This window comes from Saccopteryx bilineata, chromosome X, assembly GCF_036850765.1.
Source record: "Saccopteryx bilineata isolate mSacBil1 chromosome X, mSacBil1_pri_phased_curated, whole genome shotgun sequence".
NCBI lineage: Eukaryota > Metazoa > Chordata > Mammalia > Chiroptera > Emballonuridae > Saccopteryx > Saccopteryx bilineata.
This window is the reverse complement of record NC_089502.1, coordinates 78,310,441-78,333,378: the sequence shown is the minus strand read 5'-3', so window position 1 is coordinate 78,333,378 and position 22,938 is coordinate 78,310,441. Positions and strand designations below refer to the sequence as shown.

The window sequence follows — 22,938 nt, the reverse complement described above, 5'->3', positions numbered from 1 at the left end:
GGCCCGGGCGCTGGGAATGGCTCCTCGGCCTCTGCCCCAGGCACTAGAGTGGCTCTGGTCGCAACAGAGCGACGCCCCGGAGGGGCAGAGCATCACCCCCTGGTGGACGTGCCGGGTGGATCCCGGTCGGGCGCATGCGGGAGTCTGTCTGACTGTCTCTCCCTGTTTCCAACTTCAGAAAAATACAGAAAAAAATTAAAAAAAATAAAAACACAGAACATTAGCCCCAGAAAGGCCGGTCACAACATAAACTAGACACTTGAAGATGAGGGAATGTTTATATGCTGACATTTCTCCCTTTAACTAACAGTTGGTGTCTGGCTGCTCAGTCTAGTACAACTGAGGGAACAACTGAGTACCTTTTTGCCCCGATAAGTGTTTATTTAAAAAGAAAGGATTTGGCCCTGGCCAGTTGGCCCAGTGGTAGAGCGTCAGCCCAGCGTGTGAATGTCCTGGTTTCGATTCCCAGCCAGGGCACAAAGGAGAAGCACCCATCTGCTTCTCCACCCTTCCCCTCTCCCTTCTATCTCTTCCCCTCCCACAGCCAAGGCTCCATTGGAGCAAAGTGGGCCGGGGCACTGAGGATGGTTCCATGGCCTCTGCCTCAGGTGCTAGAATGGCTCTCCGGCTGTAACAGAGCAATGCCCCAGATGAGCAGAGCATCGTCCCCTGGTGGGCATGCCGGGTGGGTCCCGGTCGGGCACATGCAGGAGTCTGACTGCCTCCCCACTTCTAACTTTGGAAAAATACAAAAAAAAAAGAAATACAAAAAAAGAAAGGAGTTAATGTTAAATGGCCATTATGTGCCTGCCATGTACTATGTTAAGACAATGGTGCTAATAATAATTGTACTGGCATATCAAAGTTGGCTGACTTATAAAACAAGTGTTGTCTAGGAACTTGTTTTACGATTTTCATATGCTCATCTGTCTTTTTGATGCCCAATTCAATGTGCGAAGAGTGTGAGGTAATACTTCCCTCCGCTAGAGTTGGTTTCTAAATTAACTTATGGGATATACTGAGAATCAGATAAATTAGTTCTGGGACGAAAGGAACAGCATGTTAAAAAGAGTCTGCTTGGTGGCGCAGGGGATAAAGCATCGACATGGAAATGCTGAGGTTGCCGGTTCGAAACCCTGGGCTTGCCTGGTCAAGGCACATATGGGAGTTGATGCTTCCAGCTCCTCCCCCCCTTCTCTCTCTCTGTCTCTCCTCTCTCTCTCTCTCTCTCCCTCTCCTCTCTAAAATGAATAAATAAAAAAAAAGTTAAAAAAATTAAAAAAAAATGGCCTGACCTGTGGTGGCGCAGTGGGATAAAGCATCGACCTGGAACACTGAGGTCGCCAGTTCAAAACCTTGGGCTTGCCTGGTCAAGGCACATATGGGAGTTGATGCTTCCTGCTCCTCCCCCTTCTCTCTCTCTCTCTCTCTTTCTCTCTCACTCCTCTCTCTCTAAAAACTCAATAAATAAAAGAGTCTGCTTGACTCATCTTTCAGAATCACAGACTGAATACCTGCTGTAGTGTCTACTAATCTTTACTCCCACGATTCTGCACTTACAAACCCATAATGACAGAGTTCATAAAATGTAAGGATAATTCAACACCTTTTAAAGAAATAAACAGAATGTATAAAACATAGTCGTGTCCCATACCATTTTATTTTCTCCCTTCAACCATAATAATATGATATCCAAATTTTGTCTTGACTGGAGGGTCTGTAAACACAGGCTTGTCCAGCCCACTTACAGGCAACGCAAATGCTGCTTCTTGAAATGGTCCCACCATGGACCCTCTGGTCATCCAACCCAAGTCGCCCTGAAAAATACAAAAGATAGGTGATGTCAGGTGGCTGAAGAGGGAACAGTTCTACTGTAGCTTGAATGCCAAGGTTCCTAGGCTCATTCACATGGGGCTATAAAATACCAGGCCGAAAAAGGACAAACAGATGGAAGAGGTCCAACCCTGCAGTGAACACACAACTATGCACAATGTTGCTGAGTATCTGCTAGCTGTGCAAGTTTGGTCACGCCTCGGTATAGACATAGGCAACCCAAATCCAGCTGTTCACAAGTGGGCCCTTCTGTTTTTAAGATCTTCAAACTAAGATATGGCTAAAATTAATGGGAGAACATACAAATCATCTCTACTGCTGGGGAATATAACATTTTAAATGATAAGACCATCATACCCCTTGCCTGGCTTTATCTTCACTATATTCTGTGGCCACTTCATTGAATCTCATTCCAGACTTTAATTTTTCCAAGGCTTCCATGATTTTTCCATGTTTCTCGCATAGAATGTGTCTGACCTACAAGGAAAAAAGTATGTTCACATAATACCTGGAGATCCAAATGATTCATTTCTTCGCAGTATAGCAGTTGTGTCTGGATTACCCTCAGTAGTGAAAAATGAGATGAGCTGGAAAATCCTACAAGTCTGCCAGTTGAGCAACAACCACAAACCCATTTTACGCATCAAGACAATATTTTGGGGCCCTAACTTAGGTGGAAAACGGCAGCTGGCTTTGGGTAGCTCCCATCTTTTACCATGTACCCCAGTGGTAACAAGAGAAAACACTATGATTGAGGTTTTGGGTTCTGGAATCATATCCCATCTTAGGCACGTTCTTAAACCTCTGAGTGTTTTCCCCATTAGGCACGTTCTTAAACCTCTGAGTGTTTTCCCCATCTGTGCACTGAGATAATGCAGCTAGCATTCAATAAATGCTAAAGCTATAATTTCATCAGAGTGAGGATGATATGGGAAAAAAAACCCACTAGGCACTAGGAAATACTACAGTGTGTTGGTAAAGTAATGGTGCACTTTTGACCGGTCATAGGAAAGCAACAGAAGACGATAGAAATGTGAAGTCTGCACCAAATAAAAGGAAAACTCTCCCAGTTTCATACCTATTTAGTGCAGTTTGATGTGGGCTCATGCACAGATTTTTTAGGGCTCCTTAGGCAGCTATCCCATATAGCCTCTACAGACTCGTCACTGACTGATGGCCTACCAGACAGGGTTTCTCCACCAAACTGCCAGTTTCCTTCAACTGCTTATCCCACCGAGTAATGTTATTCCTATGTGGTGGTGCTTCGTTATAAATGCACCGATATTCACATTGCACTTTGGTCATGGATTTGAATTTAGCGAGCCACAGAACACACTGAACTTTCCTCTGCACTGTCCACATCTCGACTGGCATGGCCGTGGGCTGTTCTGCTGTATACACGGTGTTAGGTCATCATCTGCGCATGCACACATGCTGCCACATTATCCTACAAAAACTGGGAGGGTTTTCCTTTTATTTGGTGCAGATTTCACATTTCTATGTCTTTTGTTGTTTTCCTGAGACCGGTCAAAAATGCACCATGACTTTACGGACACACTGTATTTACCAAGAGGCCCAATGTATAAAGCCTCCCTACAATTCGACACTTTAAAAAAGTGTCTTATGTTTTTTTTTGTTATTTATTTATTTATTTTTTTAAATTTTATTTATTCATTTTTAGAGAGGAGAGAGAGAGAGACAGAGAGGGAGAGAGAGGAGAGAGAGACAGAGAGAGAGAAGGGGGGAGGAGCTGGAAGCATCAACTTCCATATGTGCCTTGACCAGGCAAGCCCAGGGTTTTGAACCGGCGACCTCAGCATTTCCAGGTTGATGCTTTATCCACTGCACCACCACAGGTCAGGCAAAAGTGTCTTATGTTTAGTATTAACATTCAACCTCCTAGAAGTAGTCGAATTTGACCTATGTTTACATAAAGCCGATTGTTTTTAAAAATATATCCTTAAAAATGATTTTCTTAAGATATCCGTTTTACAGGATTTCTCATACCTATTCAAAAAGAATCTGTTATCTGTTTCATATTGTAAGTAATAATACACTAGGGTGGGGCTAAGGTGACTGCCTTTTAAATTTAGAGACAAGCAAACAAAGGTTGTCCTCAGGGTTCAACTACTGAAATTGGGGGTGAGGAGATCCTAGACCTATGGGAGTAGCTCCCTGACTGCACAGGAGATAGGAACACAGACAAGGAAAGAATGCGTCAAAAAGCAGGGCTCAGAGGCAGACTTCTATAGATAGTGTCCAGCACTGTCCAAGAGAGATAGGGACGAATGATCTGGACACTAGAGAGAAACATGTTGAGGGCAAAAATTGTTCATCAGACCTCAACTCGGTCTGGCGAAAACAGCTTCTAGACTGTGTCCCCCTTTCTGCTTCCACATTCACAAAGCAACCTTCTGGTTCAATTACTGGGAAAGTGCACACAGCAGTCATGGTCCTAAAAAGGGGCTCCTGTCTGCCACTTTATATTTGAATAAGCAAATACTCTGGACAGTCTGACAGGTTAGACATAATGAGTCTGTAGTACCTGTGGGGTTTGCAAGTGTGACTCACCAACTGGCAACTGTGTCACTGGCGTCTTAGAAGAGCGTCAGCTATAGAGAATCTGGGGGCAATCAGCATCGAGGAAGTAGCTGAAGCCACGGGAGGTGATGAGGTTATCCGGGGAGGATAAGTAGAATGAGACTAAGACAAGGAACACAGTAGGCTAAAAACATCTTTGGAGATACCAATTTTTAAGCAATAAGCAAAAAAAAGAAGATCAATAAACACCATAAAAAGGCAGAGCCAGATGGGTGAGAGAAAAGTGTGTGAACAGAAAACAAGGCAAGAGAAAGTTTTTTTCTTTTTTTAGTTGCATCACTTTAGTTGTTCACTGATTGCTTCTAATACGTGCCCTGATGAGGGGGGGAGGGAGCTCTAGCCCCTTGCTGAAGCCAGTGACCTTGGGCTCAAGCCAGTGACCTTGGGCTTCAAGCCAGTGACCTCGGCTCCAACTAGCGACCATGGGATAATCATATCCATGACCCCACACTCAAGCCGGCAACCTCAGAGTTTCGAACCTGGGACCTCAGTGTCCCAAGTCAACCCTCTATCACTACGCTACCACTGGTCAGGCAAGAGAAAGTTTCAAAAAGACAACAATTTTAAATGCTGCAGAGTGATCAGGTAAGACGTACAATCAATTAAGCACTGACTGATCGGTGACCTCAGTAAAAGCAGTTTGAGAAGAACAGTAAGATGCAGAAGCCAGACTGCAGCAGGCTGATCGAGGATGGTAACGGGAAGTGGGACAGAAATGCGTGTGGGGCTCTCCTTCAACTGACTTGAGTTAGAAAAGAACAAAGTGCTCTGGTCAGAGGAAAAGTGTCATAGCCGTGTATATATTTTAAAAATCCCTGAGCAGACTCTTCAGGATGAAAGGAAAGATGCAGTCAACAGGAAAAGGTTAAAGACAAAGGAAGTGGGTGGAGGTAAATGAAAGAGCAAGGCCTGACATTCAGAGAACGCCATCTGAAAAACCAGCTAGCCTCAGAGGAAGAAAGGGGACGAGAGAGTGGAGAGAGATGCAGGAGCACATAATTTTTTAGGTAGGGGCCAGAAAGCCAGTGAGTTCCAGACTCTATGTCTGTTTTCTTATGAAAAATATAGCAATATTTAAATTACTGAGCTCCTAACATTTGCTAGGAATTATGCTAAGTGTTTTTCATGCAGTGTTTCATGAAATCCTCATACCAACCCTGCACGACCGGATCAGTGTTTCCCAACCCTGCCAGGACAGCAGAAACACCCGCAGAGGTTCTAAAAAATGAAATCAAGGTCGAGGCCCCAGAGCCAGAGATTCTGAGGCAGCTGGTCTGGGGTGGGACCTTGTGGTCAGCATTGGAAGTTTCAGAAGCTCTTCAGGTCAGTTGGATGCACACCAGGGGTGAGAAGCACTGGGTGAACTGATCTGCTAACTGACTGGAGCTGATCGGTGCATAGCTTGAGATGCGTGGCCAAGGGCTGCTGAGCAGTACCGAGGGCCTTAGCTGAGTTTAAGGTCAGGAATTAGTGGCCCCAACCCCAGAAACTGAGTAATTCTAGTAGTCCAACAGTTCTGCGCTTAAGTGTAAAGAAAGCAGACTACTGGATTGATTCTGGGTGGTAGGTTGGCAGGTGGATGCAGATGATAACCAAAAGAAAAAAAGTTGGGGCTCCTTGATCCAATGGTCAAGTCCTTCAATTTAATTTCCAGCTTTTAGGACATGGGCCTTGAAGAACAGACAGGAAGCCTGGGAGAAGGTGGGGAGAACAGGGCAGGCTGGAGGTCCTAAGTTCTGTGTGTGCAGAGAAAGAGATCAGGACTGGAGGAGGCAGAAAATGAAGGGAGAGAAGGGAAGTTATAGCCAGCAGGTGGGGTTTAGATTCTGGAAAGTATGATGACACACAAGACAAGGGTGGGCTCAGGAGTGGGCTCCAAAGCAGAATGGCAGGACGTGGGAGGAGCCTAGACCTTTCTAAAAGGTTGGCGGTTCCAGGTCCCTTCCCTGCTGGGCTTTCACTAAACACTAGTCACAACTCAGCTGTCCTCCAGCAGATGAACAGTTAAACATACAATGTTACTTCCATTCCATGGAACACTACTCAGCAACGGATACTCAGCTTACCTATACACACAACAACTGGAATAAAATCTCCAAAGAATTATGCTGCACGAAAAAAGTCAATCCCCAAAGGTTATATACTGTATAATTCCATTCATATGACATTCCTGAAATGATACAATTACAGAAATGGAAATCAGATTAGTTGCTTCCCTGGGTTAGAGGAGGAGGCAGAGGTAGGGGTGGATGGGAAATGTGTGGCTCTAAAAGAGCAACAGGGGTGATCACCTGGGTGATGGAAAGGCTCTGTAATTTGACTGTATCAATGTCGATTTCTAGGTCATGCTATTCTACTCGAGTTTTGTAAGATGCTACCATTGGGGGAAATTGGGTAAGAGGTCCATCTACTATTTCTTACAACTCAATGTGAGGTTAAAATAATCTCAAAAGAAAAAGCTCAACAAAAATGTTTAACCCTAATATGCCACTCCTTTCCGTATACCTCATATATAATCCCACTGAACTTCAGTCCCTTACGTTAGGTGCTTGTAAAAGTCAGCATGTAAGATAAAAATTGCACATAGCCCAAATTACCCTACAACATCCCATATGAAGATGCCACACTGGAAACCAACACGTCAGCCCTCAATAAGCCCACATAGCTTGTCTCTCTGCCCGTTTCATAACAGTGGTCACTTCTTCAGCTGAACACCACATTGAACTGGCTTATCTATGAAAACTTGTCTTTGGATAACAGTATACCAATTCACATAGTTGGAAGCTCTGAAATTCTGGTATCCAAGAATGGAGGTCGACAAAGGAAAGGGAGATTCATGGATCCCATCTCATTCTGTCTGAGGCATAGGTTCACTGGGCAGAATGGCCCACACTATTTACATTCTTGCTCTCTGTCTCTTTCTCTCTCTCGCTGCATGTGTATGGTAGGATCTATACCAGGGGTCCCCAAACTTTTTACACAGGGGGCCAGTTCACTGTCCCTCAGACCGTTGGAGGGCCGGACTATAAAAAAACTATGAACAAATTCCTATGCACACTGCACATATCTTATTTTAAAGTAAAAAAACAAAACGGGAACAAATACAATATTTAAAATAAAGAACAAGTAAATTTAAATCAACAAACTGACCAATATTTCAATGGAAACTATGCTCCTCTCACTGACCACCAATGAAAGAGGTACCCTTCCCGAAGTGCAGCGGGGGCCGGATAAATGGCCTCAGGGGGCCGCATGTGGCCCGCGGGCCATAGTTTGGGGACCCCTGATCTATACAGTACAATTCCACTACACTTATCATATAGCAAGAAAACATTTCTTTACCTAACTACTTCTAACGAGACTGGGAAAACAGAAACCATCTCTTCCCTGTTCACAGGGCAGATGTCACTAAATCCTTATTGAATGAATGGTGTACATATCCTGACTGAAACATGGAAAGTGCACTGTTCCATAGCACTAAGTAGTATAGTTCTGTTTGCAAATTATGTTCCCAGAGTTCTTCAGGTAATTATTTACGATTGTTTCCCACCCCCATTTTCATGTTTAGGGTCCTCCCTGGCTTGTAGCTTACCAGCAGGGTAGCTATTCAATGAAACCTGTGCCTTTGCCTAAGCTTTCGGTTTTATAAAATATTTTGTCCTAAGAAATAATTCATTCATTCATTTACTAGGAAGATTTAACTTAATACATCTTAAGAAACTCAAGTATGAGGAATTTCTGGATGTCTGAGAAAGCATTTGAAAACAATTTTAAAAGGAATTACTTCCCATAAGTGAGATCGAATTTGGTCTACATTTTCCAATTTTGTGTTATCTTGATTTTATATCAGTGTGTTTTTCTTAGAATGAGTTAAGCAAACGGTCTTTTCCTTTTATGTGTACCAAAATAACACATATACATGTTATTTATATATATAAATTTTGTTTTCTTCTTTTCCAAGTTGAGAGAAGGGGAAACAGAGTCCAGCATGTGTCCCGACCAAGATCTACTGGGCAATCCCCGTCTGGGGCCGATGCTCTGCCCATCTGGGGCCATGCTTTCAATGGAGCTATTTTTAGTGCTTGAAGCAGAGGCTCCACGGAGCCATCCTCAGCACCTGGGGCCAAAGCACTCAAACCAGTCGAGCCAGGGCTGCAGGAAGAGGAAGAGGAAGAGGAAGAGAAAAGAAGAGAGAGAGAGAGAGAGAGAGAGAGGGAGGGAGGGAGGGAGAAGGGGAGGGGTATGGGTAAAGAAGTAGATGGGCGCTTCTCCTGTGTGCCATGATCAGGAATCAAACCCAGGACGTCCACATGCTGGGTCAACACTCTACCACTGAGCCAACTGGCCAGGGCCTGTTATTTATATTTAACATGAAAAAAAGGAACAAGTAACTCACCTTCACTGCATTGCCACCACCTTTGGGACCCTGAGACTTCTTGTCAGAACTGTCACTCCCAGATGCTGAGAAGAGATGACAGGTATTCGTTTAAACTGCACCTTGATATTTACAGAAAGGTGTAACAGAACAGAGTTGATGCTTATCATAGCATCAAGCTTCAAACGGGAACTCTCCCAGATACTTGAGTACATCAAGCGAAATTAACCTGTGACTGACTTCTCTTAAAACAGGAAATTTGTGCCCTACATAAATCCTTCACTGAAAAACAGATACATAGGTGAGTGTACCAATGGTTGAACAAGTGCCAGAAGCCTGGTCTGGATTTCCTGGACCCAATTTGAAATCCTGCCTTTTAAGTGCAAATCCCTTAGCTCTTATAAGATTTCTAGTAAGTGCTGTAACTATGTATTTGAGAACTCACAATTCCAGTACGTAAAATCTCCAAGAATACGTTTCAAATAAAGATCAAACTTTCCACCACCCATATTTGGCTAGAGGATACATGTATGTCCAAATTCCCAGAGTCTATTACATTGCCTATTGATAGGTTCCTAAGAAGTTATCAGTATTCAGATTAACAGTCATTGGCTCAAACTTCCACTTTAGTCGTATATCATATTACCACAATGTCAACTTGTGTGTCAATGGCAGCATACTTACTTCTAGAGGCTGATGTTCCTAAGAACTACTTGCTCAATTAAGTGTTCAGTTCAGTTAACATTTGCTAAGTAACTACTAAGTGCTGGGCACTGGGAATACAAAGATGAACAAGCCATAGTACCTTCCTTCAGGGAGCTCATTTGCTCTCTGATATGTAAAAAATATCACTTCAGGAGAATGGTCTATGACCTATGCACTGGGGCTGTGGAGGCGCAGGACATTTTACCCAGTCAGGGAAGGTTTCTTGGATATACAGGCACTGACCAGGAGCAAAAAGAAAAAGGGGACATTCCAGAGTGAGGGAACAGCATGGCAAGCTGGCTACTATAGATAAAGCCAAATCTGAGCTGAGGGTGCTGTGAGATGAGCTCAGGGAAGGTGGCTAAGGTATAGGGCATGAGGGCCCTTGGGCCCCATTTAAGAACTTGGAATTTATCCTGGAAGTAATAGGGAGCCATTGAAAAGTTTTAATCAGGAGACTCCATCTTACATCTCCAATGCCTCCAGCACACAATTGTTAAAAAAAAATTCAACCAAAGTGAAAACCCAAAATACTGTACTGACCACCAAATGCCTAAGAACATACTACTGCCAATGGAGTTTTATTACATCAAATTATTAAGTGGGCTTGCTGCATATTTACTGTTGAAGGATGATGCCTTCCAGTTATCCCATCCTCTTCCCCATTGGATGCTCTCCTCTGACTGCTACCTCACTCCCTTTGACTGACTGAGGACTTTGGCAGCAGCTTCAGGCTTCCCTTCCACTCTCAGTGCTGCCATTCCATTATCTTAAATGACCTCACCATCTATATTGAGGAATCATTCAACATCCTAACCTCACACTTCTGGACGTCCGTCCCAAATGCCCATGCCTTCTACTCCAGGACACCTGCTGCCAGAGGCAAATAATGAAACTGTGCCACTCAGAACTAGTTCAGTCTCTGGCTACAACTTCTTGTTCTTCCAGCTTTCTCATGCCTCATTCCCACAACCATTGGCTCTTTGTCATCACAGAAACCACTCCTACCTTCAGTGCCTTTATCCAGCTGTTACCCTATTAGACTTCTCCCCTTCCCAGGCTGGAGCCTATGCTTGATCATCTAAACTAGATCCCTACCACTAGCACCCTTAATTCCCTTGTGTTGCTATTCTTCTATTATCATTGTCCAACAAAATTTCAACTTAGTGTCAAGGCTACACTTAACTCGTTTAGATCCTAAATTGTGCCAGTGCCTTGGAAGCAAGTAAATCACGACTGTGCAGAACGTGTCCTCTACAAGTAGTAGCCTTAAATCTTAGTCTGTCGGTGGTCATGGCAATCCTTTATTAGTGTTTCATTCTCTCTTCCATCACCTTCAGTGACTACTCCAAACCTTCACCATTCTCAAAACCCCTCCTTAGTCCCTGCCCCCCGGTCTTAAAAATCACCCTTGCTTTTCCACTTTACTAAGAAGTGGAGGTCATTAAGTATGATCTCCTACAAACTTTCCCCTTTCCACCTGTCTGGCCCCAATTGTTACAACCACACCCATCCCCTCTCTTTCCGTGTAACCTCAAGCATAAGGTGTCCCTACTCTTCAAAGCCCAACCGCTCCACCTGTGTCCCGAACCCCCTTTTCTCCTAAATCTCGCTCCTCTGTAACTTTACCTCTCCAACTTGACTGGGACCTTCACGTCAGCCTCAGTCCCAAGTTTTTCCCAAACAAAACTTTCTCTTAGTCCTTTCTCCTCTTCTATAGACCACCTAATATCCGTGCCTTTTTAATTAAAGCTTTCTAGAAGTCTACACTGATTGCCTCTAGTTACATCCTGGTTAGTAATGACCACCCGCTGCCTCCGTCCCGCATCCCGGAGGTCCCCGGCCAGCTCCCTCCCCTCGCTTCTCACCCGACCCATTCTCCCTGATTGCTCTGGCCGTTCTACCTTTCCCCGCTTTTCCAGAACCGCTTTTTCCTTTGGGCGGCATCTACGAAACTTGATGTTGAACTCTCAACTGTACAGGTTGTTGCCGAACAAAGCCCCTTTAGGCCCAGTGGGCCTGTCCCAAACAAATGCCTGAAAGCGGCATGGCAAATAATCGTTTTTACTGCATCTTCGGAAGCAGGCATATCTTGGGGCAAAACAGGGCTTTGACTCTTGGACCAATGAGAGGCTTTGGAGGGGGCGGGGCCAAAGGTACAGCGACACAGGAAACCCCGCCTCTGCGCTTTTAGTTTCCTTTTCCCTTATTTGCGCCAGCTCTGCCGCTCCTCCGCTCCCCCACTTCCGGCCCCTCAACTCGTGCGTAGTAGGATCCGCAGGCCTCTGTAGTCCCTCCCTCAGACTCTAGCCAATCCCGCTGGGCCTCTTCTAGACAAAGGAAAAGCAGGAAGAGCCTTGGTGGCTGCCCTCTCCTATTCACAAACCCGCTCTTGCCGTTTTTTCTTGTCTGAATTTTATTTTGCAGCTGTAGCTGATTGAGTTCAAAAGGTAGTTTTTAAGAAAGGCTGTCATCCCCTCTACCTCTTGCATAACTCTATCATGGGCAGAAATTGGAAGCTGTCTAAATGTCCCTCAGTACGGTATTGAGCAAATAAATAATGTTTTCACCACAGAAAATGATACAGTCAAGAGTGTAAAGCTGTCTGTACAGACATGGGATATGACCTTAAGGAAGATTACAGACCAAGCAATAGAATATTTCTTTTTTTTAAAAGTATATAGTGTACTATATAATATACGCATAGAAAGGACAGGAAGGCTACCCAGCAAAATGTGACCAGTGGTACTAGCACAGGTTGTTGCACATGTTTCTGTGTATTTTCCAATATTACTATAATAGTGCAACATAATAGAGTAGTTAAAATCATGGATTCTCGAGCCAGACCACCTGGCTTCAAATCCCTGCTCCACCATGTGGCTAATAGCTCTGTGACCTTGAAGTTACCGCATCTCTCTGGCTCAGTTTCATCATCTGTAAAATGCAGTTCATGATAATAATACTTATAGGGTATTAAGAGAATTAAGTAAATTCATATTTGTAAAGCACGTGAAGCAATGACTAGTTCATGGAGTGTTAGCTTATGATAAATGAGTTTTGAATTTGTGTGCACACACTTTCTCCTTTTACCCACAACCCTCCTCCAAAATTATATATATATATAACGTCAGGGCTTTTCCTCCACTCCACGGGATAACTGTGCCAACACCCACTGCCAAACAGAACCTATAAGTGGTCCAACTCAAGAGATAAGTTCTTGGAGACAGCCTTGCTGGGCTTGGGATGCTTTGTGCTCGCACCTGTGGGTCAGAAATTTCAGATACATACCTACCTCCAACTCATACATAACAACCAGCCCCCTCATCTTGTGATGTAGTGACTTTTGGACAAAGGACATCTTGGGCACACCTTGTTTCAGAAAGGGAGTGATCAACTGTGGGAAGCACACCCATTGTAGAAGGGATCATTGTTCCCCCACTTCTGAGGTGGATCCCACAGATGCTGTGTACTGACTTGCCAAGTCCCCAGAAAGATGTGGGGTGGGTTTTGACAAGGACAGTGTGGCCTTATGTTCATGGGCTCATCCACCGCCAAGATGCCCAGGGGACAGCTTTACTACTGGGTTTTCATAGGGAACAGCCTCTCCTGTGACTGCCACTGGTGGTGGCAGTCTTGGAGTGGGATTGAAGCAGACTTTAGATCCCAGTGAAGAGCCAGTGTTCGATGGCTGATATGCCTGGAAAATATTTAGTGCATGGAACATTGCAGGAGCTCTGTGCATTCCAGAAGATAACAGCAACAACAATAATAAGCAAGTCTGTGCAAGTGGTTGAATTTGCCCAAAGCAGTACCTAAAGGCCTGTAGTTCAAAGGGGAAAACGGTAGGTACAAGTCTGCTGGGGATTTCAGAGACAGATACAAAATCATGTTCGATCTCAACTATGTAGCATGAGTCATAAAAAGATAAGAAGGGAAATAGAAAATCTTAAATGTTAGTTCTGAAATATGAGTTTTAATTTTTTCTGTTAATATTCTGTTTATATCAACTGCTATGTTTTTTTTCTTTCCAAGAAAGAAGACAATAAATATTATTTGTAAAACGAACAACATAAAAGCTAACTTCTATACAGGCTTAAATAAGAAGCAGTTTGTGGAGGCCAACTGTGGAGGAGTCTGTGGAGCAGAGTGACAAATGAACAGAAGAACAGGCAGGGAGGCAGAGAGGAGAAAACTAAAGCCTTGAAACCATGGTAACGACTGCAGGAGTGTGCACAATGAATCAGAGCCAGGAATAGCTGCCAGTTGTATTTTCTATTAGTTGTCTCCTCAGACTGATTCTTCCATGCATTTCTTAAACAAGGACAAGCAGGAAGGAAATCTAGCAGCCCTCTTCTCAAAACAGAGATTCACAAACCTTGACCCAGACTCACTGACCTGCCCAATCTGCTCCACAACCAAAGGGCTGCAGTTGTTTTTGTTTGTTTGGTTTTTTTTTTTTCCATTTGAGATCCCAGAAGAACTTATTCTGAAAGGGGAACATGAAACAAAGAAACAGAGATCTACTTGATCCAATTCAGAGGTGGTCAGTACGAGTATATTGCTGATGGGATTGATAGATCTCCTGAGCCCAGTTAGTGGCTGAAGAACTTTCTGTCCCTTTTCATGCTGTTGTAATACATGTCTGACATGAGATAATGAAGCTTTGAACAACTGGTTTTTAAGAAAAGGCTTCAGAAAAGATTCTATCTATGTTTATCCAGCATCATTTAAGCAAAAGAGCTGCATTTCTAAAGCACACTAATATTCTGATATCTAGTGAAGTGGGTTTTGTTGAAGGTAGTGTTCATTTAAGACAGTGGAAAACAACCAACACAGATGACATATGTCTCATGAGCCTGCAGCTTTCCCTTCACGATCCCTTTCAGTTTTCACAAGTCTTATTGCAGAGAATCACCACTGCAATTTTAGAGCAGAAGGAACAAGCTCAGAGAACTTAAGAAATGTCTTCAATGTTTCATAGCTAAGTTAAGGACTGTGGCAGGGTTGGGCTCGGAACTCAGGTCTGTCTGACTTCCAAGCTGGTAACCTCTGCATGATAACGTGCTTTGCCATTCTCTAAATGAAATCCGAGAAGAGACCTAGTTCTCTTTGTTCTGAATGCATGTTCTCCAAGTCAGTTTCCCAAAGACCTGAGGCCTCAGAAGGGGACACTTTGCCTAAGAGTGTCTCTGGCTTATGCATCAGTGTGTTGGTTCAGAGTAATCTGGGAGATGATCACCTGTGCCTACTGTGCCAGATCTCCCAAGCCCAGAAGCACTAAGGCAAGGAGAGGAACATGGCATGAGTCGGGAACAAAGGGCACAGCATTGTTACTAAGGCAGACAGGGCACAGTGGGGAACAAGTCTCCTGTGTCCTCACTTTCATCAACTGATCCCCATGTCCAATGGATTCTGCCTCCTAAAGAACTCTTCTTTCCTGCCACTCATCATTCTAAAGTGAACAATGAAAATTTTACTAGGATTCAACAAATGTCTCTTGTGTTCATCTCTTTCTAGTCCCCACTGAGCTCCAACCATGTTGAGTTACCATTTATAGGCTCTCAAATGTATAGTGCTCTCTTCAGACTTTTTTATTTTAGCCATTTAGATAGATATGTATCTTCGTGGTTTTGTAAAAATTGACTTGCCTGACCAGGCGGTGGCACAGTGGATAGAGTGTTGAATTGGGACACAGAGGACACAGTTTCAAAACCCCAAGGCCCTGGGCTTGAGCACAGGCTCACCAGCTTGAGTACGGGGTTGCTGGCTTGAGCGTGGGATCATAGACATGACCCCATGGTCACTGGCTTGAGCCCAAAGGTCACCGACTTGAAGCCCAAGGTCGCTGGCTTGAGCAACGGGTCACTCGCTCTGCTAGAGCTTCCCAGTCAAGGCACATATGAGAAAGCAATCAATGAACAACTAAGGTGCCTCAATGAAGAATTGATGTCTGTTCCTATCTGTCCCTCTCTCTGACTCTCTGTCTCTGTCAAAAACATTTTTTTTTACTTTACAGAGAGTAGAAGGAAGGGGGGTAAAGAGAGTTGTTGTTACATTTATTTATGCATTCATTGCTTGATTCTTTTTAAAATTTTTATTTTTAATTTATTGTGTTGACATGGTTTCAAGTGTCCCACTCAATATAACACCCTCTGATTCTTGTATGTGCCTTGACAGATTGAACTCACAACCTTGGCATATCAGGACAATGCTAACCAACTGAGCTAGCTACCTGCCCAGGGCTCTCATTGTGTGTTTTTTGTTTGTTTGTTTGTTTGTTTTTCTGTGTGTGACAGAGACCGAAAGAGAGACAGAGAAAGGGACAGATATGGACAGACAGACAGGAAGGGAGAGAGATGAGAAGCATCAATACTTTGTTGCAACACCTTAGTTGTTTATTGATTGCTTTCTTATATGTGCCTTGACCAGGCGGCTACCGCAGACTGAGTGATCCTTTGCTCAAGCCAGCAACTTTGGGTTCAAGCTGGTGAGGTGTGCTCAAACAAGATGAGCCTGCGCTCAAGCCAGCAACCTTGGGGTTTCAAACCTGGGTCCTCTGCGTCCCAGTCCAACACTCTATCCACTGCACCACTGCCTGGTCAGGCTCTCATTGTGGTTTCTTTTATTTTTATTTTTTATTATTTTTTATTTTTTGTATTTTTCTGAAGCTAGAAACGGGGAGGCAGTCAGACAGACTCCCGCATGCGCCCGACCAAGATCCACTGGGCACGCCCACCAGGTGGTGATGCTCTGCCTCTCTGGGGCGTCGCTCTGTTGCAACCAGAGCCACTCTAGCGCCTGGGGCAGAGGCCATGGAGCCATCCCCAGTGCCCGGGCCATCCTTTGCTCCAATGGAGCCTCAGCTGCGGGAGGGGAAGAGAGAGACAGAGAGGAATGAGAGGGGGAGGGGTGGAGAAGCAGATGGGCACCTCTCCTGTGTGCCCTGGCTGGGAATTGAACCCAGGACTTCCGCACGCCAGGCTGATGCTCTACCACTGAGCCAACCGGCCAGGGCCTCATTGTGGTTTTAATTTGAGTTTTAGTAATGGCTAATGATGTTGAACAATTTTTCACGTGTTAATTTGCGGTCTGTATAACCTCTTCAGTGAAATAAAAGTCATGTCTTTTGGCCAATTTCTGATTGGATTTTTTAAACAGTAGACTTTCAAAATCTTTTTTTTTTCTTTTTGAAGATTTTTATTTTTTCATTTTAGAGAGAAGATAGAGAGAGAGGGTGGGGAGGAACAGGAAGCATCAACTTGTAGTTGCTTCCGGTATGTACTTTGACAGGGCAAGTTCAGGATTTCGAATTGGCAAGCTCAGGCATTCCAGGTCGACGCTTTACCCACTGTGCAACCACAGGTCAGGCCAAAAGCTCTTTATATATTCTAGATATGAGTACTTGGTCACATGTGTGGTTTGCAAATATTTTCTTCCAGTCTCTAAGTTTGTATATACATCCAAGAATGTATGTACATCTTAAGAATTTTCTTTTTCAGAACAAAGTCTTTACTTTTTTTTTATGGATCATGCTTATGGTAGTTCATAACCTAAGAACTTTTTTTTTTTTCTGAAGCTGGAAACGGGGAGAGACAGTCAGACAGACTCCCGCATGCGCCCGACCGGGATCCACCCTGCACGCCCACCAGGGGCGATGCTCTGCCCACCAGGGGGCAATGCTCTGCCCCTTCGGGGCATCGCTCTGCTGCGACCAGAGCCACTCTAGCGCCTGGGGCAGAGGCCAAGGAGCCATCCCCAGCGCCCGGGCCATCTTTGCTCCAATGGAGCCTTGGCTGTGGGAGGGGAAGAGAGAGACATAGAGGAAGGAGGGGAGGGGGGTGGAGAAGCAAATGGGCGCTTCTCTTATGTGCCCTGGCCAGGAATCGAACCCGGGTCCCCCGCACGCCAGGCCGACGCTCTACCGCTGAGCCAACCGGCCAGGGCCGTAACCTAAGAACTTTTTATCAACTCTTACATCCCAAAGATTTTCTCCTGTATTTTCTTTTTTTTTTTTTTTATTGCACTTTTCTGAAGTTGGTAACGGGGAGGCAGTCAGACAGACTCCCGCATGCACCCAACCGGGATCCACCCGGCACGCCCACCAGGCGGTGATGCTCTGCCTCTCTGGGGCGTCACTCTGTTGCAACCAGAGCCACTCTAGCGCCTGAGGCAGAGGCCACAGAGCCATCCTCAGCGCCCGGGCCAACCTTGCTCCAATGGAGCCTTGGCTGCGGGAGGGGAAGAGAGAGACAGAGAGGAAGGAGAGGGGGAGGGGTGGAGAAGCAGATGGGCGCCTCTCCTGTGTGCCCTGGCCAGGAATCGAACCTGAGACTCCTGCAAGTGAGGCCGACGCTCTACCACTGAGCCAACCAGCCAGGGCCATTCTCCTGTATTTTCTTCTAAAACTTTTATGCTTTACACTTAAAGCTGTGATCCTTTTTAGTTAGTTTTTGTGTAAAGTTTAGATTGAAGTTCATTTTTATTTTTTGGCCTATAAATGTCCAATTGCTCCAACATCATTTGTTTAAAAAGCTATCCTTCATTAAGGATAGCTCAGTCTGCTGTTGCTTTTGTACTTCTGTTAAAAATCAGTTGACTCAGTGGATAGAGCATTGGTCCTTCATGTGTATGTCCCAGGTTCGACCACTGCTCAGGGCATACATGAGAAGCAACCATCTGCTTTTCTTCTCTTCCTTCTCCCCCTATTGTCTTTCTTTTCCTCTCTCAGCCAATGGCTCGATTAATTTGAGCATCAGCCTCAGGCACTGAGGATAGCTCAATGGATTTAAGCATCGGCCCCAGATGGGAGTTGCTGATTGGATACTGGTTGGGGCGCATGCAGAAGTCTGTCACTCTGTCTGCCCTCTCTCACTTAAAAAAAATCAGTAGATTGTACTTGTATGAGTCTGTTCTAGATTCAGTATGCTCTTCCATTGGTCTGTGTGCCTATCTCTCCACCAATATCACACAATGTCATAGTTTTGATTATTATAACTACATACTAAGTTTTTTAATTTTCATTTTTGTGACAGAGACAGAGAGAGAGAGACAGAGAGAGGGACAGACAGACAGAAAGGGAAAGAGATGAGAAGCATCAACTCCTCGCTGAGGCACCCCAGTTGTTCACTGATTGCTTTACCATATGTGCCCCGACAGGGAGGGGTACAGTAGACAGAGTGACCCCTTGCTCAAGCCGTCGACCTTGGGCTCAAGTTGGTGAGCCTTGCTTGAACCAGATGAGCCCAAGCTCAAGCTAGCGACCTCAGGGTTTCAAACTCAGGTCCTTTGCTTCCCAGTCCGACACTGTATCCGCTGTACCGCTGCCTGGTAAGGCTACATACTAAGTTTTAAGGGTATGAGAGAGAGCGAGTGAGAGAGAGAGAGGAAAGGATAGAGATGAGAAACATCAACTTCTAATTGCGGCACTTTAGTTGTTCATTGATTGCTTCTCATTCATGCCTTGACTAGGGGGTTCCAGCTGAGCCAGTGGCCCCTTGCTCAAGCTAGCAACCTTGGGCTTCAAACCAGCGACCATGGGGTCACATCTTTGATCCCACGCTCAAGCCAGTGACCCCGCGTTCAAGATGATGAGCCCGTGCTCAAGCTGGTAACCTCAGGGTTTCGAACCTGGTCCTCAGTGTCCCAGGTCGATGCTCTATCCACTGTGCCACCACGTGGTCATGCAGGTGGAGTGATTATTTTTCCACTTTATTCTTTTTCTTTTTTTAAAAAAATAATTAAACTATTCTAGTTCTTTTTACTTTTCCATACACAGTTCACAATAACCTTGTCTATATCTACAAAAAATGTTGCTGAGATTTTGACAGGAATGGTGTTAAACCTATACAACATTTTGGGGAGAATTGACATCCTTACTTTGTTGACCCTTCAAATTCATAACCAAAGTATGTCTCCCTATGTAGTTAGATCTTCTAGATTTCTTTTATCATTTCAGCATGTAAGTCCTCTACATATTTTTTTTAGATTTATACCTATGTATTTTATTTTAGTGATTGTGGGAGATACTGTAATTTTAATTTTTGTTTTCACATTTTCATTGTTAATATTTAGAAATAAAATTGAGTTTTGTATATTGTTTTTGCATTCTGTGACTTCACTGAACTCATTTATTAATTCTAAAAAGTTATTTATTGTGTGTGAATTTCCTGTGATTTTCTGTATAGATCATCATGTCATCTCCAAATAGAAGTAGCTTTATTTCTTTCTTTCCAATCTATATGGCTTTTGTTTTATTTCCTTGTCTTATCACACTGGCTAGGATTTCTAGTACTACATTGAATAAGAGTAGTGAGAATAGACATCCTTGTCTTGTTTCTAATCTTAAGTAGGAAAGCATTCATTTTTTCAGCATTATGATGTTAGTTGTAGGGTTTCTATAAATGTTCTTTATCAACTTGAGAAACTCTCCTTCTATTTCTAGATATCTAAGGGTTTTAAAAAATGAATGTTTAGTTTTGTCAAATGCTAATTTTACATAAGTTGATATAATCATGTAATTTTTCTTTTCTAGCCTGTTACCATGGTGGATTACATTGATTGATTTTCAAATATTGAACCAGCCTTGTATACCTGGAATAAACTCTACTTTGGCATGATATATAATTCTTTTTATAAATTGCTGAATTCTAGTTGCTTATATTTTGTGGTTCTATCAAATGTCCAAAGAAGACTTAATACTAATCCCATCTCTTCCAGAAAATATAAAAGAAGGGGACACTTTCCAACCATTTAATGAAGCCCTGATACCAAAAAAACAGACAAGGGCAGTACAAAAAGAAAACAAATCAATATTCCTCATAAATATATTTTTTTCTCCTCTGATATTGGTAATTTCTATCTTCTATTTTTTTCTAGTCTTGCTAGAAGTTTGTCAATTTTATTCATCTTTTCAAAGAACAAACTTTTAGTTTCATTGGTTTTCTTTATTGTCTTTCTATTTTCAATTTTATTAATTTGTGCTCTTATCTTTATTATTTCTTTATTCTGTTTGCTTTGGGTCTGTTTTGCTGTTTTTTTCTAGATTCTTGAGGTGAGAGCTTATAGTATGGATTACAGACCTTTTCTTTTTTATAATGAAAACATTTAGCGATATAATTTTTCCTCTCAGAACTACTTTAGCTGTGACCTACAAGTTTTGACTTTGTATACTCATTTTCATTCAGTTCAATGTTTAGTTTCTATTTCCTTTGGATTATTTAAAAGGGGTGTTGCTTAATATCCAAATGTTTGACAATTTTCTTATCTTTGTGTTATTGATTTGTAATTTGATTCTATTGTGGTCAGAGAAGACCTGCTGTATGACTTCAGTTCTTTTAATTTTTTTATGGCCCAGAATATGCTTTCTCTTGTTAAATATCTGTGGGTACTTGAAAATAATATGTATTCTGCTATTGTTGGGGGAGTGTTCTAGAAATGTTGATTAGGTTCTGTTGGTTTATGGTGTTAATTACTTCCTTATTTTCTGTCTAGCTCTTCTATCAGTTGTTGAGAAACCATTGTTGAAGTCCCCTATATAGTTGTGGATTTGTCTATTACTCCTTTCAATTCTATCGATTCTTGTTTCACATATTTTACAGCACTATTGTTTAGTGCATACATATTTAGAAGTGCTATGACTTCTTGGTGAAGGTTAGGGTTAGGGTTAGGGTTAGGGTTAGGGTTTTTATAATTTTTGTAGTGTATTGGTTTGATTGCCTTTCATTTCCTTTTGTATGTATATTTTTAGATTTTTTTTTTAGTAGTGACCATAGCAGTTACAATCAACATGCTAAATTTATGATGATATCGATTGAATTAGCTTTAATAGCATACAAAAACTCTCCTCCTATCCAGGTCAGCTCCATTATATTTTTGTTGTGAGAAATTACATCTTTATATGTTATATGCCCAGTAAGATAGATTTATAATTATTTTGTGTATTTGTATGTTTAATCATGTAGAAAATAAATAAATAAGCAACTCATAGTAGTTACAAATATAATAACAATGTTTTTTACATTCATCTATGTATTTATCTTAACTGAAGATTTTTCTTTCTTCATACAACTTCAAGTTACTGTCTAATAATCTTTCATTTCAAACCAAAGGATTTACTTTAGAATTTCTTGTAGGGAGGTAATGAACTCTCTCAGCTTTTGTTTATTTGGGGTCTTTATTTGTCCCCCATTTTTGAAGGATAGTTTAGATACAGCATTCTTGATTGACATTAATTTTTCCTTCAGTAGTTTAAATATGTCATCTGACGGTCTTTTGGCCTTCATTGTTTCCAATGAAAAATCAATGTCCATCTTATTGAGGATTCTTGTATATGGTGAGTTGATTCTTTTTTTTAATTTTAATTTTATTTATTCATTTTTAGAGAGGAGAGAGAGAGGGAGAGAGAGAGACAGAGTGGGAGAGAGAGAGGAACGGGGAGGAGCTGGAAGCATCAACTCCCATATGTGTCTTGACCAGGCAAGCCCAGGGTTTCGAACCGGCGACCTCAGCATTTCCAGGTCGACGCTTTATCCGAGTTGATTCTTTTTATTGCTTTCAAAATTTTCTTTGTTTTTTGATAGTTTGGTGATAGTGTGTGTTGGTGTGAATCTTAAAATTGATGCTACTTGATGTTTGTTAAGTATCTTGTAGATTCATGTCTTTCATCAAATTTAGGAAATGTTTTGGCCATTACATCTTCACATATTCTTTCTCTCTCTTTTCTCCTTCTCTTCTATAATGTATATTTTGGCCTGCTTGCTGACTTTCCGCAAGTCCCTTATGCTTTGCTCACATTTCTTCTATTTACTTTCTGCTCCACAGACAAAATAATTTCAATTGTCTTATCTTCAAGTTCTCTGATTTCTCTTTCTGCCTGCTCAAATCTGCTATTAATCCCTTTTAGTGAATTTCTCATTTCAGTTAATGTACTTTTCAGCTACAGAATTCTATTTAGTTCCTTTTTATAATTTTTGCCTCTTTATTGATATTCTTATTTTGTTCCTACATAATTTTCTTGGTTCCTTTACTTCTATGCCCATGATTTCCTTGAAGTCTTTGAGCATATTTATTTATTTTTATTTAGAAAATTAAACAGTGTAACATTGATCAACAATTGTACATAGATTTCAGGTAAATTTCAGTACATCATTTGAATAGCTGATTATGTTGTATAGCTATCACCCAAAGTCAAATCATCCTCCGTCACCTTATATTTGTCTGTCTTTACACCATTCCCTCAACCCTCTTCCCCTCCCTCACATTTTCCTCTCCCTGGTAACCACTGCACTCTTATCTATGTTCATGAGTCACAGTTTTATAGCCCACCTATACATGAAATCATACAGTTTTTTGCTTTTTCTGATTTACTTATTTTACTCAGTGTAATGTTCTCAAGGTCCATCCGTGTTGTAAATGACAATATGTCA

At 42.6% G+C, this 22,938-nt stretch overlaps 1 protein-coding gene and 1 non-coding gene across 3 annotated transcripts; both read right to left on the bottom strand.

The window, feature by feature from the left end:
* Positions 1-1,641: 1,641 nt before the first annotated feature.
* On the bottom strand, positions 1,642-11,588 carry PIN4 (peptidylprolyl cis/trans isomerase, NIMA-interacting 4). 2 transcript variants are annotated; one of them, XM_066249381.1, is made up of 4 exons: positions 11,383-11,588; positions 8,831-8,895; positions 2,191-2,310; positions 1,642-1,817 (listed from the first exon to the last, which is right to left on the bottom strand). In XM_066249381.1, the coding sequence occupies exons 1-4, from the start codon at positions 11,459-11,461 to the stop codon at positions 1,659-1,661; spliced, it is 423 nt and encodes a 140-aa protein (XP_066105478.1). In that variant the 5' UTR covers positions 11,462-11,588; the 3' UTR covers positions 1,642-1,658. The 2 variants fall into 2 exon arrangements, with proteins under 2 accessions (XP_066105478.1, XP_066105479.1); XM_066249382.1 differs by having other exon boundaries at positions 11,419-11,582.
* A 6,230-nt stretch (positions 11,589-17,818) lies between these two features.
* On the bottom strand, positions 17,819-17,894 carry TRNAV-CAC (transfer RNA valine (anticodon CAC)). The gene has a single exon. It is a non-coding gene; the product is annotated as a tRNA-Val (tRNA).
* Between the last annotated feature and the right edge of the window lie 5,044 nt (positions 17,895-22,938).